This window comes from Telopea speciosissima, chromosome 10, assembly GCF_018873765.1.
Source record: "Telopea speciosissima isolate NSW1024214 ecotype Mountain lineage chromosome 10, Tspe_v1, whole genome shotgun sequence".
Taxonomy (NCBI): domain Eukaryota; kingdom Viridiplantae; phylum Streptophyta; class Magnoliopsida; order Proteales; family Proteaceae; genus Telopea; species Telopea speciosissima.
Window position 1 is genome coordinate 56781729 of NC_057925.1, and position 18619 is coordinate 56800347.

Sequence of the window (18619 nt, forward strand, 5' to 3'; positions counted from 1 at the left end):
ATCTTAGGCTTAGAGATTGAGACTGGGCTTTGGGAATCCTATAAAAGTATCTACTGTAATAAGAAAAGGCAGATTTCGAATGATATTGAATTTGACCTCCATTGGAGAGTTTCAGAGGAGCTTGCGAGTTCCAATCTTGTGATTGAGTGTTCTTCTTTCTCCTTGACCCAGCTCGATCCTACCCTTGGCACAAGGCTGCTCCACCGCCTAGGCGTCCACCTAGGAGACCAAGGCGACCAAGGAGATGCCTTGACAACTATGGCTTGGTTCCCATTGTCCCCAAGAATGCAAGGACATAACATGTGTTACAAACGTGGGACAACTGGGGCTCCTTTCTTCTTCCTCATTCCTATCATCCTCATTTGTTCCCCTAACGCAGTCATACTAATCTTTATTGAAAGGTTTTCCACAGAAAAAAAAGTTAAGGGGGAAAGGATTGCCTTGTGCTCTGAAAATTTTCTTGAAGGTCAATTGATAAGGATAGGAAGGATGCTACAGAAATCCAAGCCATATTCCGTTTCCTTTATTTTCAAAATACATAGACCATAGAATTGTCCAAGGAATTATATTCTACATGATCATACGCGTTTTTTAAGTTGTTCATGAAAATTATTGTGGCTTGCTCTTCCTGAATCACAGAGTCCACACTGTCAGTGATGAGCTCCCCATCTAGGATGTGTCTTCAGTCCTAGAAAGCTCTTGTAAGGCCCAATTTCCAAAACCTATTACTTTCTTCAAGCAAGATGATGATACCTTTGGCAATAAACTCATGTGGCCAATGATTTGCTATGCAGTTTAATATATTGTTTAGTCTACACCATATTCCTTGAAGTCAAACTTTGCCATTGCCCAACTAAATCCCTTTATTCAAGCATATGCTCAATCGACTGTGTTGGTCTAATATGACTTGAAGTGATTCCTAATGCTCATTAGATAACTGTTGATTTTTCAATAGTCAGATAACGCCTTGACATCCTTAATTGCAAGGTTCCAGAAAAGTGATTCATACGAGGGGAAAATATCCAAGCATACACACTCACACATGCATGCACACAAATGTGACTTGGACATCATTTGAGAGGATTATGGAGATTAAATAAAGAGACCTTGGATGAGGTTAAGGGCCTGAACAAATTGGTTTAAATTTGGAATGTAGCAGGTCACAAAAGCAAGCAGGTAATTAGGATTTCAATAGAAAAACTACGGTCCAGAATAAAGTTTTGCAGAATGCCCAAAATGGCATGTGTGGAAGCTATAATTAGGTGGCTGGCTTTATTAGGTTTCTATGGTGTTGGATAAGTTTCGGTAATTTGCTTGGCGGATTTGGATTGGTTAATGATGGGAATGGGAATTGGGTTGGCTAGAGTTAAGGTAACGGAAACTTGAATTTGGCTGTATGTATTAGTTGAAATTCTCTAGAATAGCAGAGGTTTTTTGTAGGTGTTACTGAAATTACGGAGACCAATGATAAATGAAGAATTTGTATTTCCTAGGAAACCACACCTGGGTTCCTAAGTTATCGCATTTACTATTAAAAGTGACCGGTTGTTCAAAGTAGAGAAACTTATGTGTATGCTCAAACTTACATAAGCTTCTTTGACTTGTGAAAAAAAGAGAACAGCATACAAATACAACAGGAGGATGTACATTGATTCCCCTTTACAGTTTTCATCTGAACTTGGATGAAGAAGTAGCAACTTGATTCCAAGTTTATAGAGTCAAACATGGGCTTACGTTTTGTGTGCAGGTTTTTAGTCTCTTTGGACCTAGACACCAAATAATATAAAATTGACCATCTTAAGAGTTAAATGCCCACGGGGTATTTCTGGAATAACTTATGTTCCTTAGGGTCTTATGTGTATCACATAAGTTAGGGGTATAGTTGTAAATATTCAAATTTTATTATTATCAATACGAGGTTACTGCTACCGGTTGTAGGTACTGGCTGTTCTCTCTAATCGGTACCACAGCTCTGTATTTTCTCTTCTTCTCCTGTCTCTTGTTTCCTCCTCCTTTTCTTTCTTCTTCTAGCTGGTTGATCTAGATCTGAAACTGTCACATAGTATCAGAGCCAGGAGTTCAGGTGTTTGATCCTTAGTATGTACGAGGGGTTTGTGTTGTGTGTTGTTGTTCCCCTACGCCTTGTAACCTAACTTATGTTCATTTTGTGCGAGATGCTGTGATGAGGAAGGTTATCTCCACTCCATTTGGAAGCTCTGCTCAATAACTTGGCGATATGTTTACCAAAACCTTGTTTAAAAGTGTATTTTTTTTTCAATATTGTTCCAAGCTGGGGATGGGTGAGTTTTATGTTCCAGCTTGAGGGGAGTGTTGTTATTGATGTCCATTATTGTGACCCTTACTTAACAGTCTGAGCTTTTGGGATAAGCTGTTATCACATGGTATCAGAGCTTTGAACAACCAGCAGGTGCAATCCTTTTTGTGAGGGCTTTCTTCTGTTTTGGTGTGCAACAACCTATGCTGTTTTGGTTTCTGTGAAATCCTAGTTGATAGAATATGAAAAACTAGGTTTCTTATGATGATGAAGATTGATATATACAAAGGGCGCTGTTGAAGCCGTGTGCAATGAAAAATGCAAGCATGGTTTGGGGAGGGATTTTTTCCTTATTTCAACAAGGAAATTATCTACTCCATCCGACTAGTTCCACGTTTGAATCCCAGGCAGCCCATTATCATTTTATATCCTGCTGTTGTTGTTCATAACATATTTTAGAGACAACTAAAACTTGCGTCTCCCCTGGTATGCCCTTTTTTCTGCAACTGAAGGTTGGATACATCTTTACATCTAAACCATTGGTTGCCTGAAATATTTTAGGGTCTAACCGTTGGCTCCCCTTCTCTTGCCACCACGCATACCAGGGGGATGGCCATGAAGCACCCAACACCGCTGTCTAGTGTGCCCAGATTTCCACCCTTGACCTCTTCCTCCACCACACCAATCTCTGTGGGAGTTAGAAGTAAGAGCAGACCGCTCAAGAGATGGTGTAGTTTCCATGGCCACTTGTTGGGTCTCCTCACTTTGCGAGTAGCTCCAGACTTCATCTAAGGAGGGAAGAGGAGACTGGCCCAAAATTTGTACCCAGATGGTTCGTATTCCGAGTTCAGCCCACCAAGGAGTATTAGGACACGCTCCTTCTCAAGAGTTCGGTGTACCTTTGCTTCATCCTCTGGATTGGATAGTTGGAGATCCCTATAATGGTTATACTCCTCCCAGAGACTAATAACAATGTTATAACATTTAAAAATTGCCCCGTCTCCCTGCTTCATTGTGATGATCTTCTAGAGGAGTTGATAAACCTTAGTTGAGTCACCTACTCGGTCTAAGGTCGTAGAGATACTATCCCAAATATCCTTGGCAGTCTCCTTTCTCATGAACCTCCTACCAATCTCAGGTTTCATAGAGAAAATCAACCAAGTCATAATGGTGGAGTTTTCGGTATTCCATTTCTGATACGCTGGATCAGTAAAGTTTTTTTTTTTTTTTTTTTAACTTGAATATTATTTGGGACCCGGGGAAGCCCCTAAAGCTTTATTAAACATAGAAAACAATATAAGCAAGATACAAGGGGGGGGGGGGACATATCCCGCCTTACCCCTACCCAAGGAAAACAATTAGAGACTCTCACCACTCAAGCCTTTCCAACAAATCAGAACCCCAAACCCCAACAGGAAAAAGCAACTAAAACCAAAACACTGGTAAACCCGCCTTATCTTCGCTGGATCACTAAAGTTAGGAGCCTGAATGGTACTTGTAATTTACCCTAGCTTCCCCCTACTTCGCAAGGACAACTTCACAGAATGAGCCCAGTCTAAGTAGTTGGTATTGTCCAACTTGACAATGGAAATATGGGGGTTGGGATTCTCAAAGACAACTTGAGTAGGATGGGAACCACTTGAACCACTAGCCGAAGCTTCCATAGGTCCACTAACTTCTGGCATGATGTAGGAACACAACCAAATGGGGAGTACACACTCTACCCAGATACTCCTTCCTAGTACTCGGAAAAAAAATCTAGCAACAACAACAAACATACAACTCAAAGAAATCCAACTCAAATACACTCTTCAAGGTGTAGCATCATCTCATAATGACTCAAGAGATCCAGACAACATAGTTCCCAACCTAAAGCAACCAAAAGCATCATTTACAACATTTCAAGAACAAAAAAGGAGGAATGCTCTGTGCTGGCAGTACCTGTCAAACCAAAGGGAAATGAGTATTGCTCCAACAACTCATTTCTTCACTAACCAAGACCATAGGGGAATTTGAGGGGACCCCTGGGCGATTCAAATGGGCCCTATCCCAGCTCCAAACAGTACCGGATGAAGGAGAGAGAGAAACACAGACAAAAAAGCTAGCGGTAACTTTAGGTGAGTTGGTCTTTGTCGATTTGAGCTCCAAACACCACATCTTCACATGAGACCTTCGTATGGTGCTTCTATAATGTTCATCCAAGCCCATCTCATGATTTATTCAAAATTTTCACATAATGGCCTCTTCCTTGGAAGAGGAAACAGAGGGGAGAACTTGTAGTGCGACTCTCAAACCAAAACCGTGAGCTCTGATACCAAGTTGGAATCCAAAGGTTGCAAGAGAACAAGAGAGGAGATGCGATAAGAAGAAGAGGAGAGAGAGGTGGCGGTAGAATATTGTTTGAGAGTATGTTTCATCTCTCCTCTATATTGATTCACTTAACTACAAGGAAAATTCATCCTTACCCCCATGCTAATATAAGATAGCTAAGGGAGGTAAAAGGTAAAAAGGAAAAACACATTACATCATAAATAGCCCAGTACCCAAAGTACCCTTGTTACATGAAATTACATGAACTCTAACAGTACTATGCTTTCCCCCCCACCCTATTTGCTGCAAATAATTTTATTTGATAAGTAAATCATTATCATATACATCTATTTTTTTTCTTGGAATACTACATATCACCATTACCTGTGATCAATGTTTTAGATGGCATGCTGAAACCAAAGAAGTTCTCTTATATCTTAAAACTTTCTTCAAACATTCCTGATGTAGTGGGTTCCCGTTTCTGTTCTGTTGATTTCTATACTAGTCTAATGTCTGGTACTAAAATTAATGATTGCATTTTTTGTATTCATTATTAGCTATTGCGAAGGCATTGCGACGAGTAGCTGAAGGAAAGGCTTCTGCCCAAGCTGAGGCAGCTGAATGGCAACGTAAATATGAATTGGAAAGGGCACGGAATTTGCGGAAGGAGCATGAAGGTTAGCCAATGTTCAAATAACATGCTTTCTTTCCTTTCAGACCTATTTTCCTGTATATGGACCTTGAAATGTATGGATACTTGTGTATATGCTTCTCTCGAAGGAGAACAAATTACTGTTTCATTAAACAGCTTATGCCCATGTCAACATGATAAGATTTGTAATTACAGTTTTATGGGTATTTTGTAGGGTATATAGTAAAGTATTATAGTGTGATTCAATTCATTCCTTACTGTAGTCAATTGGAGTGAACTATGGTCAATGTTTATAGGGATAGTGATGAGTTGGATCGGATTGAAAAATGGCCAACCTAGTTCCAGAATAAGCCAGGTGGGATTAGTTGATTTCTTCGATAATTGGGTATGTGGGCAGGTTACTTCTAAGATTCCTATTCCTAAGCATCATAAGGCAACATTGTAGTTATTTCTGGAAAATTGGACAAGCTTTTTCCAGATTTGCTTGATCTTGTTTTCAATTATGAATATCAAACTCACTGTAAATCTTATAAACTGAGTTCGTTGTTTATCTCAAGCATTTAGAAAAGTTTTTTTCTCTTGGCACTCCCATCTTCTCACCTAAATGGTTAAATATTTTCCTTTGACTTTATTAGTGCATCTTGTTGTATTGCAGAACTGTCATCTAGGGGTGGTCATTGTGATATTACGAGTGAGAATCCAGGGAGAATATCCGATCAAAAAGATATGACAAGTCTAGCTAATGATCAATCTGAAAGATGTTGCGGAAAACATGGAATTTGCTCTCATGAGGTTCTTAAGGATGGAGAGGCAGAATCCAATCCCATGGTGGTTCATAATAAGATTGCAAAAAAGGTAGCAGTTGTTTATCCTCCTTTTCATGCATCTATGATTTATTACCTCCTTCCCCCCCCCCCCCCCAAAAAAAAAAAAAAAAAAAAATCAATGCCATAGGCCCATAATTGTCAAAGTAGTTGGTTTCTTTGTGTATCCCAATGTAGCATTCCTAAGTTACAGATATTGGTTGATCTGCAATTACAATTACGCTTGACCTTTAAATGTGAATGTATTGCCAGTATCTTACCTGGCCACTTCATGAGTATTCTTGAGTTGCATCCTTTTAGTACTGTTCTAAAATAGGGTTTTACCCATTCTTATGATCTCTTTTGTCTCATTTTGAGTACCTGTCCATGGCTGATGTAACATTAGTATGACAGTTGTGAGGAAATTATTGGTTCTGAGGAATTGAAAATTTAACAGGCTTAATTAATTGCTGCACTACATAAGCATTGGAAATAGGTGGAATTCTGCAAATTCCCTGAAATTGTTAGCCATTAAAAATTTCCAATCTTCCTTCCGTACATAATATGACCTCCTTTTTTCGTAAGATATAATTCATTAAATACTTCAAATATATTAATACTTGGAGATATGGTGAAAGCCACCATTCTTTTAGTAACAACGGTATTGCCAATGGTATATATTACATACGTAATGTAGTCCTAGGTTTGAAAAGTCAAACTAGGATCTAAACAACCAGGATTTGCTATGAACAGTAAATCGGGTAGGTAAAAAGTAGGTATTTTGGTCAAATCAGGGTTAAGGTTTAATAGGACCTAGGGTTTGATGGTAGGGATAGGGTAAGTTGATGTAGGGGAGTCTTCCAGTGAAGGTTACATTAGGTTTTAATGGAGGGAAGTGTGCTGGAATGAATTGGCAGCAAGGTGCATTGGGTTTTTGAAAATAGGAAGTTGATGGAATCTAGGGTTTAGGATGGTCAGATGAAGGAGCAGCTAGGATCGAGTTTGCTATTGAGGGAGGAGAGTGCTCGATCCAAATATGGGACAGAATTGATGGTTAGATAAGGCTGGATGATGTTTAGGATTTTGGGAAATTAATGGAGATGGGGTCTGCTAGGGTTTTAGTGAAGGAAGGAGCTGCAACTTGGATCGAGTTCTCCAAAGGGAATCCAAAGATGGGGTTTTGTGGATGGCTGGAATGGTCTGGACAGTATTTGGGTTGTGGGAAAATTGAAAAACAAAAGGGGGAGTCTTAGGTTTGGCTGTGAGAGGATTAGAAGAAGAATTGTTGGGGATGGGGATGATTCAAACTCACTGTTGTTGCAGGATTTCCTTGGCAGCAGCTTGTCTGATTGTAAGAACTTGAATAAAAATCAGAACTTGAAGTAGATCTTCAAAGGAACCACCCTGGCTTCACACTACAAGGTGTCGATTGGATCAAACACCAATCCCACCAGCCTTGATCCAACACACGACAATCTTCAATGGAGAAGACAAATTTGCAGAGCAGCTTGAGAGAGTTTTCAAAATTCAGTGGTGAGAAAACCCTTCCCACGAATTTACTTTATTTATAATGTTCGAAGACCTACTCCTAACCAGACTAGGTGAAGGAATGAATAGTTGGATTTTAAGTTAGGAATACTAGAAAGAGAAGGGAGAGCGGTTGAAGAAGGAAGAGGAAGAGAGGAGAGGAAGAAGAAGACAAGAGGGAAGGAGAAAATACATAATAAGGCAATCAGACAAAAGGCTAGTGCCTAAACTACCGTCAATACATAACTTCTAACAACTCTAACACTCCCCCTCAAGCTGGAGAATAAATATCGTGCACTCCCAGCTTGCATAAGAGGGTACTAAACTGAAGAGAAATAAGCCCCTTGGTGAAGATGTTCACCAGTTGATCACCAGTCTTCACGAAAGGGGTACAAATGCAGCCGGAGTCAATCTTCTCCTTGATGAAGTGTTGATCCACTTCAATGTGCTTTGTTCTGTCATGTTGCACTGGATTGTGAGCATTACTGATGGCTACCTTGTTATCACAGTAAGTCCCATAGGACCTTCAGTGTCAAACCCCAATTCTTGAACCAGTCTTTTCAGCCATATGAGTTCACACACTCCATGAGCCATAGCTCTAAATTCGGCTTCTGCATTGGATCTGGCTACAACAGGCTGTTTCTTGCTTCTCCATGTGACTAAGTCACCTCCCACAAAAGTACAATATCTGGAGGTAGATCTCCTGTCTGTGATGGATCCAGCCCAATCTGCATCAGTGAAACCTTCCACTCCCAAGTGGTTGTGCTTGGCATACAATAGTCCTTTTCTTGGAGAGGACTTCAAATATCTGAGAATACGATACACGACATCCAAGTAGCCACTCTTGGGGGCATGCATACATTGACTTACCACTCCCATCGCATAGGAAATATCTGGGCAAGTCATAGAAAGATAGATAAGCTTCCCCACTAGCCTCTGGTACTTTCCCGCATAAAAAAGGGAGGGACCACAATCTTCTCCTAGTTTGTGGTTCTGCTCAATAGGAGAATTTGCTGGTTTGCAGCCTAACATCCCTGTCTCTGTCAACAAATCACGAACAAACTTTTGTTGACATATGTTGATTCTTCTCTTGGACCTTGATACTTCAATTCCTAAGAAATAATTCAAGTGACCCAAATCTTTGATTTCAAACTGTTGAGCTAAGTAAGTCTTCAGTTTATCTATCTCAGTTGTGTCATCTCCAGTGATCACATTATCAGCAACATAAACAATAAGGGCTGTGATGGTACCATTGCCCCGCTTGGTAAAGAGAGTGTGGTCAGCTTGGCTTGGGAATATCCATTCTGCAAAATAGCCTGCCGGAAGCGCTTAAACCATGCCTTTGGTGACTGTTTGAAACCATACAATGCCTTCTTGAGAAGACACACTTTCCCTTCAGCTGAAGGCATTTTGAACACTTCTTCCAAGTCACCATGAAGGAAGGCATTCTTCACATCTAACTGATATAGTGGCCTATCTTTATTGGTTGCCAATGATAATAGGACTCGGATAGAGTTATGCTTAGCCACAGGAGCAAATGTTTCCTGATAATCATTTCCATAGACTTGACTGTACCCCTTGGCCACCAATCTTGCCTTGTACCTTTCAACTGTGCCATCAAATTGATACTTGACTGTGTAGACCCATCTGATCCACCAATCTTGCCTTGTACCTTTCAACCATTCTCATACGATTTATGAGAAAGGAAGCAATAAGAAGAGCTTCAGACCAGAAGGTCTTGGGAACATGCATGCCAAACAAGAGAGACAAGAGACTGTGGGTGACCTCTAATAAATAAGGATTTTTCCTCTCAGCAACCCCATTTTGTTGAGGTGTGTCAACATACGCTAGTTGATGGATGATGCCATTAATAGCAAAGTATGTTTGGAGGCCACCAAACATGTATTCCCCACCTTTATCAAACCGAACAATTTTGATTCTACTATCAAACTGAGTTAGAATCATCTGATAAAAATTCTGAAATGCAGCACAGACATCACTTTTATGTTTCATAAGAACAGTCCAAGTAGTACGAGAAAAATCATCAACAAATGAAACAAAGTAACAATAGCCAAAAGAGGTAGTAGGGGAAGGGCCCCAGACATCAGTATGCACAATATGGAAATGAGAAGCAGATCTATTACCATGATATGGATAAGATGAACGACAGTGTTTGGCAAACATATATGGTTCACATTGACAAACATGAGAAGAAGCAATAGAAGAAAATAAGTGAGGTAATTGTTTCCTCATTACAACAAAATATGGATGACCAAGACGACGATGCCATAACATAACAGAATCCAAAGAACTACTATCATTATGTCCACACATATAGGACTGAGTTGTGGGTAAAAAAGGTTAAAAAAGATAAAGGCCTTGTGCCTCACGACCATTGCCAATAATCCTCTTCGTCACCAAATCTTGAAAAAGACAATGAGAAGGAAAAAAGGTGACACAACTGTTCAGGGATTTAGTCAAATGACTCACAGATAAAAGGTTAAGAGTAAGGTTAGGTACATGAAGGACGAAAGTAAGAGAAATGGATGATGTAACAGGGATGCTGCCCTTACTAAAGATGGAGGAAATGGAGCCATTAGCTACCCTAACCTTATCCTTACCAGAACAAATGGTATAGGAATCATAATAATGGGACATACCAGTCATGTGGTTAGTAGCACCAGAGTCAATAACCCAAGACTAGGCTGCAGTAGAAGCGGAGGTGGAGACCTGCAAAGCGGAGGATGAAAATGAGCTGGCCACTATAGGTGTGGGAGATGTGCTCAGCTGTGACATGACCCTGTGAACCACTGCATCTACCAAAGTGGAGTCATCATGTGTACTAGGTGGGAACTCCCTAGCATCTGCCTCAGTCATCACAGAGTGTGCTCGAGCTCCCCCTCTACGGCCACCACGAGTACCACTAGCACGGTAGCACCACCTTGTGTACCAGGAGGACGACCATGAAGAGTCCAACATCGATCCTTGGTATGTCCAGATCTCCCACAATGATGACATCTAAACCTATCTCTATCAACTCCACTAGTACCACCTGTCTCCACTGCTTTGTCTTCCCCACGGTTAGGCCCTTGGCCTCTACCACCTCCATGGGTGTCCCGGAAAGAGCTAGAATTGAGAGCTAACCTCTCAAGAGATGATGTTGGTGCTGGTTCCATAGCAACACGCCGAGTCTCCTGACTCTGTAAGTAGCTACAAACCTCATCAAGAGATGGAAGAGGAGTCCGGCCTAATATCTGGAGCCTGATTGGTTCATAATCAGGGTTGAGACCACCAAGTAGAATAAAGACATGCTCCTTTTCAAAAGAATGATACACCTTTGCTTCATCCTCTGGGTTGGTCAGTTGAAGATCCCTGTAGTGGTCATACTCCTCCAAAAGGCTAATATAAGCACTGTAGTGCTTAGAAATGGTCTTGTTACTCTGCCTCATTCCAATAATTTTTTGGTGAAGTTGATAGACCTTGGCAGAGTCACCCACTCTGTCAAATGTCTGGGAGACACTGTCCCAAATTGCCTTGCTAGTTTCTTTTCACATAAACCTTCTCCCAATCTCGGTCTTCATGGAGAAGATTAGCCATGTCATAACTGTAGAATTTTCGGTCTCCTATTTCTCATAAGCAGGAGAGCCAGCCTCTAGGGCTTTAATAGCACCTATAATATACCCAAGCGTCCCTTTGCTCCTAAGGGAAAGCTTCACTGAATGTGATCAGTCCAAGTAATTAGTGCTATCAAGCTTCACGATGGAAATCTGTGGGTGTGGGTTCTCATAAACAAACTGAGGAGCTGTTGATATTAGAGTGGGCTGTGAATCAGCCGAACCAAGCCCAAATGTATCCGAATCAACCATATTGTCAGGGAAACAACACTTGACCATAAACAAGAATACCAAAGACAAGTGGGGAGTACACACTCAACCCAAATATGGAACCCAACACAATAACCAGATTTCAACAAGAGAGAAACGAGTAAAACCTTGACAAAAAAGCTTATCCCTAACACTCTCCAAGGAGTAACATCAACTGAAACAAGCTCAAATGCTTCATACCAAGCTGTTCATACTCATTTCTCAACCAAGGAAGGAACTTATTGCATTCCAAATGCAAGTAAGATAGAAGACAGCATTCTTGGTTTTACCTGAGCAGAAAATGGGACCCCACGAATGAAGGTTGTGTGCCAACAGGTCCTTCAATCAGCAAGGAGGATCATGTGAGGCAAAATAAGCACCCATAGGTGATTCTAATGGTCCATTCCAAGGTGTAAACCCAGGCCGAGAGAGAGAGAAATAGAATCTGCATGTTACAACTGGCGGAAACCCTAGCAGCAGCTTTGGAGGCTTCAATCCTTCAAGGGAGTGTCAACCAAGCTCGAATGGCATCTTCAAACAGTAAAATAGGTTATATAGAACCTATTACATGCTCCTTCAACAAGTTTTTTACATAGGAGTCTTCTCCTTGAAACCCTTTGTGTCCTAGGATTTCAAAGAAAAGAAAAAGAATAGGAAAAGGACTGAATATGACTCTCAAACCTAACGCTCTGATACCAAGTTGGATTTTAAGTTAGGAATACTAGAAAGAAAAGGGAGATAGGTTGAAGAAGGAAGAGGAAGAGAGGAGAGGAAGAAGAAGACAAGAGGGAAGGAGAAAATACATAATAAGGCAACTAGACAAAAGGCTAGTTCCTAAACTACCCTCAATACATAACTTCTAACAACTCTAACATGAATCCCCCCCCTAGCCGAGCTCTATTACAAGTCACCTATAAGTTGGTCACATGACACTTAAATAAAAGAATAATTAAGTTGAACCACTGGTTCAACCAATTCTGGTCCGGTTCAACTTATTACATAAAAATAAAAACTAAGTATGGAAAACTAACTAAAACAACTAACTACTAATACTAATAACACTTGGACAGTTGGACTTCTTCTTCTTCTTTCAAAAGTAAGTCTTTGTATCTGCATCAATACGGCTACTTGCATCTAATCCAGTTGTAGGTTTATCCTAACAATAATGGAAGAAAGAAATTCAGAGTTTCATCTTTGGTACTGACCCAAAAAAACATCTTAAATTTCAAAATATTGGTGAAATATTATGTAGAACCAATTTGGTTTTATGCTAGGAAGATCCACGACAGAAGCTAGTTACTTATTTAGGAAGCTCGTGGAATGATTTAGAGATTTAACGAAGGATCTCCATATGGTCTTTATTGACTTAGAAAAAGCTTATGACAGAGTCCCTAGAGAGTTTATCTGATAAGCTCTAGAGAAGAGAAGTGTTTCAAGTAAATATTTGGACATAATTACAGCTATATATGGTGGTGTGGTGACCAGTGTAAGCACTATTGGGGGGGGTTCCAGATAGTGAATTCCCAATTACAATTGGGTTACATCAAGGATCAACTTTAAGCCCTTATTTGTTTGCGCTCATCATGGGTGATTTAACCAGAGAAATTCAAGATGAGGTTCTTTGGTGTATGCTATTTGCCAATGATATTGTTTTGGTGGATGAGACAAAAGCATGGATTAACGTCAAGTTGGAGTTATAGAGATCAACCTTGGAATCAAAAGATTTTAAGATAACTAGAATGAAAACGGAGTATATGGTGTGTAACTGTAGTTACACTACGACAGATAATGACGTGGTGAAAATTGATGAGATGGACATTCCGCAAAGTGATTATTTTTGTTATTTGGGTTCAATCATAAATAAAGAAGATGATATAGAGGATGATGTTTCACAGAGAATTAAAACAAGATGGATGAAGTGGAGAGGTGTGTCTGGAGTGTTGTGTGATCGACGTATTCCTTTAAAAGTTAAAAGGAAAATTTTATAGGACAATCATACGACCAGCTATGATGTATGGTGCGGAATGTTGGACAGTTAAGGAGCATCGTGTAGATAAACTAAGTGTAGCGGAGATGAGGATGTTGAGATGTATGTTTGGCATAACTAGGAAGGATAAAGTAAAGAATGATCATATTAGAGCTGATTTGGGAGTAGCTCCACTATGCGATAAGCTACGAGAAAGTTGATTGAGGTGGCATGGCCTTGTTCAACGGAGGCCTTTGGATGCTCCAGTATGGTGGGGTGATTTTATTCAAGTTGAAGAAATTAAAAGAGCCAGGGGCAGACCTAAAATGACCCTAGGAGGGGTGAGGAAAGACATTCATAGCTTAGGCCTTGTATCAAATATGACCTCGGATAGAGCTGATTGGAGGGCAAAGATCCATGTAGCCGACCCCATTTAGTTGGAATAAGGCTGAGTTGTTGTTGTTGTCGTGAAATATTTATCTTCATTATTAAAATAATTTGGGGGAAGTTTTCATACACGGCCGTGTCAGCATGCATGGTTTGTCCCCTCTCACAAAGAGTTGGAAAAGTCATAAATCCCCACCCATTAATTAATGCCTTGAAACTCCCACCCTCTCACATACACGGCTTACACAGCCGTGTATGAAAACTTTCCCAATAAATTTATTCCAAAATAATCTGAAATTTTATTCATAATATATCACATTTTTCACAAGAAATTTTAAGCATATGCTACTTTAGTTTCAGCTGACCCAAAATAACTCAATGAAAATTTTAAGAATATGCTATTTAGTTTCAGATGACCCAAAACTTCACATATGACGGAATAGATAATACAATGACATACAATGTTTTTTATAAGAAACAGTAACTTAAGTAATACTTGTATTTTATAAGATGAATAATAAGCAAATTCTATCAGCAATTGTACATAATGCATGATGATGAGCATAGTCAGAAATTTCAGAGGTTAGTCATATTTCGAAAGAAATCTGCTCGTTTTGGCCGCTCAATTCATTTGACCATTTCGGTGGTCAAATGGCCATATTTTAGCCTGAAACTTCAGGGAGACCCTAATTAAACATCTCTAAACTCCTCCCTTGTTGTCTCTGCCTGTCGGGACACCCTTTCCTCCATCCAGCTCCGCCTTCAGGCTGACCCCCTCAACTCCTCCCTTGTTGAAGAGGAGATCCTTGCTGCTTCCGACCTTGCCTCCTCTCTCTCCCTAGAGGAAAGCTTCCTTAAGCAGAAATCCAGAATCAAATGGCTTGAGCTTGGTGACTCGAACACCGCCTTCTTCCACCGCTCTCTCAAAGCCCGCTCCAACTCCAACTCTATCCTCTCTCTTGCTTCCTCCAATGGTTCAGTCCTCTCCTCTGTTGATGCCATCAAAGCCGAAGCTATGAACTACTTCACTAGTATCTTTAGTCCCCCCCCTCCCCCCACCACCCCCTCCTTGTTGACCTCATCAACAAATTCATCCCCTCCACCTCCTCTACTCCCTTAGTTCCATCCCCTCCGACTCTGAAATCACCTCCGCTGTTCGTTCCCACAAGGCTAGCAAAGCTCCTGGCCCTGATGGGTTCAGTATGGGTTTCTTCTCCTCCTGCTGGGACATCATTGGTGTCGAGCTTATCAGTGCTATCAAGAGCTTCTTCTTCAATTCTCATCAGATCCAAAGTATCAACCATACCTTCCTCTGTCTCATTCCCAAGTCCTCTGGAGCTTCATCCATGTCCGACTTTAGACCCATCTCCCTTTGTAATCTTCTTTACAAGTTCATTGCTAAAATCCTTGCCAACCGTCTTAACCTTGTCATTGATTCCCTCGTCAGCTCCAATCAATCTGCCTTCATTGCTAGGAGAAGCATCTCGGACAACATCATCCTTTGCCAGGAAATTGTTCGAGGTTTTGACCGCAAGTCTCACTCTCCTACTGCTCTTCTCAAAATTGACATCCATAAGGCTTTTGGCTCCATCCGTTGGGACTTCATCTCCCAAGTCCTCCTCAAAATGTCCTTCCCCCCCATTTTTGTCAACTGGATCCACTCCTGTATCTCCACCCCCCGCTTCTCTGTCCTTCTGAATGGTAGTCCTGCTGGTTTTTTCTCCTCCTCGGTTGGTATCCGTCAAGGCTGCCCCCTATCCCCTTTTCTCTTTTGCCTGTCCCTTGAGGTCCTCTCTCATAGCATCCAGTCCAAAACTGACCTCCACCTCATCTCCCCCATCCCTAAGTGCAAGCCTACCAACCTGACTCACCTCGCCTTCGCGGATGATCTCATGATCTTCTCTAAGGCTGACCCCCTCTCCATTGAAACCATCATGTCATCCCTCAACCTCTTTCAAGGTCTTTCTAGTCTCCGCATTAACCTGCAAAAGTCCCAGATTTTCCTTGCCGGAGTCTCAGACACCACCAAAGCCTCCCTCTCCTCCCTCATCGGCTTTACCATTGGCGCCCTCCCTGTCCGCTACTTAGGCCTCCCCCTCATTCCAGCCAAACTTTCAGCCCACCACTGCTCCCCCATCCTGGATCTCCTCCGTAAGAGGTTGCAGCTTTGGAAAGCCAAGCTTTTATCTTATGCAGGTCGCCTCGAGCTCATCAGATCGGTTCTCCAGTCTTGCTACATTTACTGGAGTGGTGTTTTTGGCCTCCCTAAGGCCACCATCAAGGCGGCTGAATCTATTATGTATGCCTTCCTCTGGAAAGGTGTGACTCTGCCAGGTTCCTTCATCCTATGAGCTGGGCTTCCCTTTGCGTTCCTAAGTCTGAAGGAGGCCTTGGGCTGAGGAGAATTAGAGATGTCAACACGGCTGGGTCCATTAAGCTTATTTGGAAGATCCTCACCAACAGATCCTCCATCTGGACTTCATGGGTGTACGCTGGGCCCCTCCGTAGAGATTCCATTTGGTTTGTTAGCCCAGGGACTGATTCCTTCTGGGTTTGGCATAGAATTCTGCAGGTGAGACATTTAGCCAGAGATGCCATTTCGTGTAGGATTGGTGATGGTACGACCACCTTACTTTGGCTTGACAAGTGGCACCCCTCTGGTGTCCTCTCTTCTATTATGAGCTCCCGAGATATTTACTCCTCCGGATTGGACAGATTTGCCCATGTTGCTGCCATCATTACCTCAGGCTCTTGGTCCCCCCCTTCTCCCCTCCCCCCCTCGCCGACCTTTGGAGCTCCCTCCCCCCCATCCCCCCTGGGCATCGCGGTAGAGGCGACTCCATCTTGTGGCTCCCATCCCAATCGGGCAGATTCAGCTCTCACTCCGCTTGGGATTCGGTTAGACATAGAGGGACCCCTTGTCCTTGGCATAGAGTTATTTGGTTTCGTGGTCACATACCTCGCCATAGCCTCACCGCCTGGTGCGCCCTTGCTGGCTGCCTTCCTACCCAAGCCTTCCTTATTTATCGGCATATTCAGGTCCATCCCAACTGCTGTCTCTATTGGAATGGGACTGAAGATGTCGATCACCTATTCTTCACTTGTCCCTTTGCCTCCTCCATCTGGTCCCGTGTCCTTCGCCATTGTTGGCCTGGCCGGCGCACTCCTCTTCCCCTCAGCCGGGAATGGATTTGGATTGACATGACTTTCGGAGGGAAATCGATCTGCGACTTGGTTGGCAAGATTGCCTTTTACGCCACCATTTCCCACATTTGGATGGAACGCAACCTTAGAAGATGGACATCCAACTCCCGCTCTTTCGACATGATTTGGAAGGCCTTCTTTTTTTATGTTTCATCTAAAGTTAGTTCCCTCCCCCTTTGTGATGTGAAGGATTCCCCAAGGAACAGGCTCATTGTTGTCTCCTGGGGCCTCCCTACATCTATTTTGCGCCCTAACTAGTCCCTAGTTAGGCTTTGTTGCCCTTGGGCTTGTATATTCCCTCTTTTTTCTTCATAATTAAATTTTTATTCATAAAAAAAAAAACATCTCTAAACAAATTAGAACCTTAGGTTGTAAAAAAAAAAAAAGCACTCAAAATTGTAGTTTAGTTTGCTGTATACTCTCTCTATATGCATTAAGAATAAAGGAGGACCATTTAATAGTACACTTACAAAATAGTCAAGTACAACTGTTAATACCCTTATGAAATCGTTCCTCCAACTCTATGTCAGTACCATATAGAGTTTGGGGGAGCCTCAAAACCTCTAGAAGATCGTTGCCACCGATGAAACCGTTCCTCCAACTATATTGCAAAAGAAGACCATGTCATGTTATGCCTGAAGAAACACTTGAAGTCCAACACAACAGCCTGTTAGGTGTCATTGTCAATATACTCTAGGTAACTCAACCTAGGATATAGATCACCGGACCAAGAAGATGATGCAAATGTGGCCCCACTGTAGCTTCTAAGTGGACGGGCTGATATGGTTGCTGTGGGGTTGGGTTTTTATTTTTTTAAACCCGAACTTCCCTGGGACCCGGGCCAGCCCCAAGATTTTATTAAATCAGAAAAGAATAAAGAATACAAGGGGGGACATTCCGCCTTACCCCAGCCCCAGAAGCAAAAAAGCTTTCAAAACCAAAATCTAGCCTAGGCTGCCCTTGCTGCATAGCCAACAAAGGAAGCTATACTCTAAGGATCGGCAGGCCCTCTTTATCCTCCCTTATAATACACCGAAAGTCACCCAAAGGTATATTGTCCGGCTGGAAAAATGTAGAGGCCCCAGTGTCACAAGCCCGTTTGGCCAAGCAATCAGCAGCCCTGTTACTCTCCCTAAAGGCAAAAGCCACAGTAGCCCTCGTCTCATTGACTAGCTCAAGGATCTCATTAAACCAGTACCACCCTTGCCATAGTCCACATCTCTTCAGGTTCACCTGTCTAACCGTGGTGGCCGAATCTGAGTGAACCATCACATCTTTGAACCTCAGCTCCTGGCATAAGCGTAGGCCGTCCCTTAAGGCTCTCAGCTCAGCTATAGAGATGGTGCATCTCCCGTAAAAGTTTGAGAAGGCAGCAAGGACATCTCCGGCCGTGTTCCGAATAACTCCCCCCCCATCTCCAGGGTTGCCCCGGCAGGCCCCATCCACATTAAGCTTGACCACAGAGAGAGGGGGGCACCAATAAACAAGGATGGGACAAACAACCTTGGCTGGCGGCGCCACAAGGTCGAAGCACTGCAGAATCAGTCCGTCCCTTGTAGACCCTTTTCTTCCAATCTTAGTAGGTAGAGGGAGCTCTCTCATCCAGTTTTTAATGCGACCAATAATCATGAC

At 42.1% G+C, this 18619-nt stretch overlaps 1 protein-coding gene across 4 annotated transcripts in view; it reads left to right on the forward strand.

Annotated features, from left to right (window-relative positions):
• The window catches only part of LOC122641987 (probable NAD kinase 1), a 44437-nt gene that overhangs the window by 2095 nt on the left and 23723 nt on the right, over positions 1–18619 (forward strand). For all 4 annotated transcript variants that reach the window (XR_006330001.1, XM_043835354.1, XM_043835355.1 and 1 more), the window contains exons 3-4: positions 5143–5262; positions 5893–6092. Coding sequence is in view for 3 of the 4 variants with exons in the window: in XM_043835354.1 (XP_043691289.1) it covers positions 5143–5262; positions 5893–6092 (320 nt within the window). In the remaining variant the exon portion in view is untranslated. The remainder of the gene's footprint in view (positions 1–5142; positions 5263–5892; positions 6093–18619) is intronic.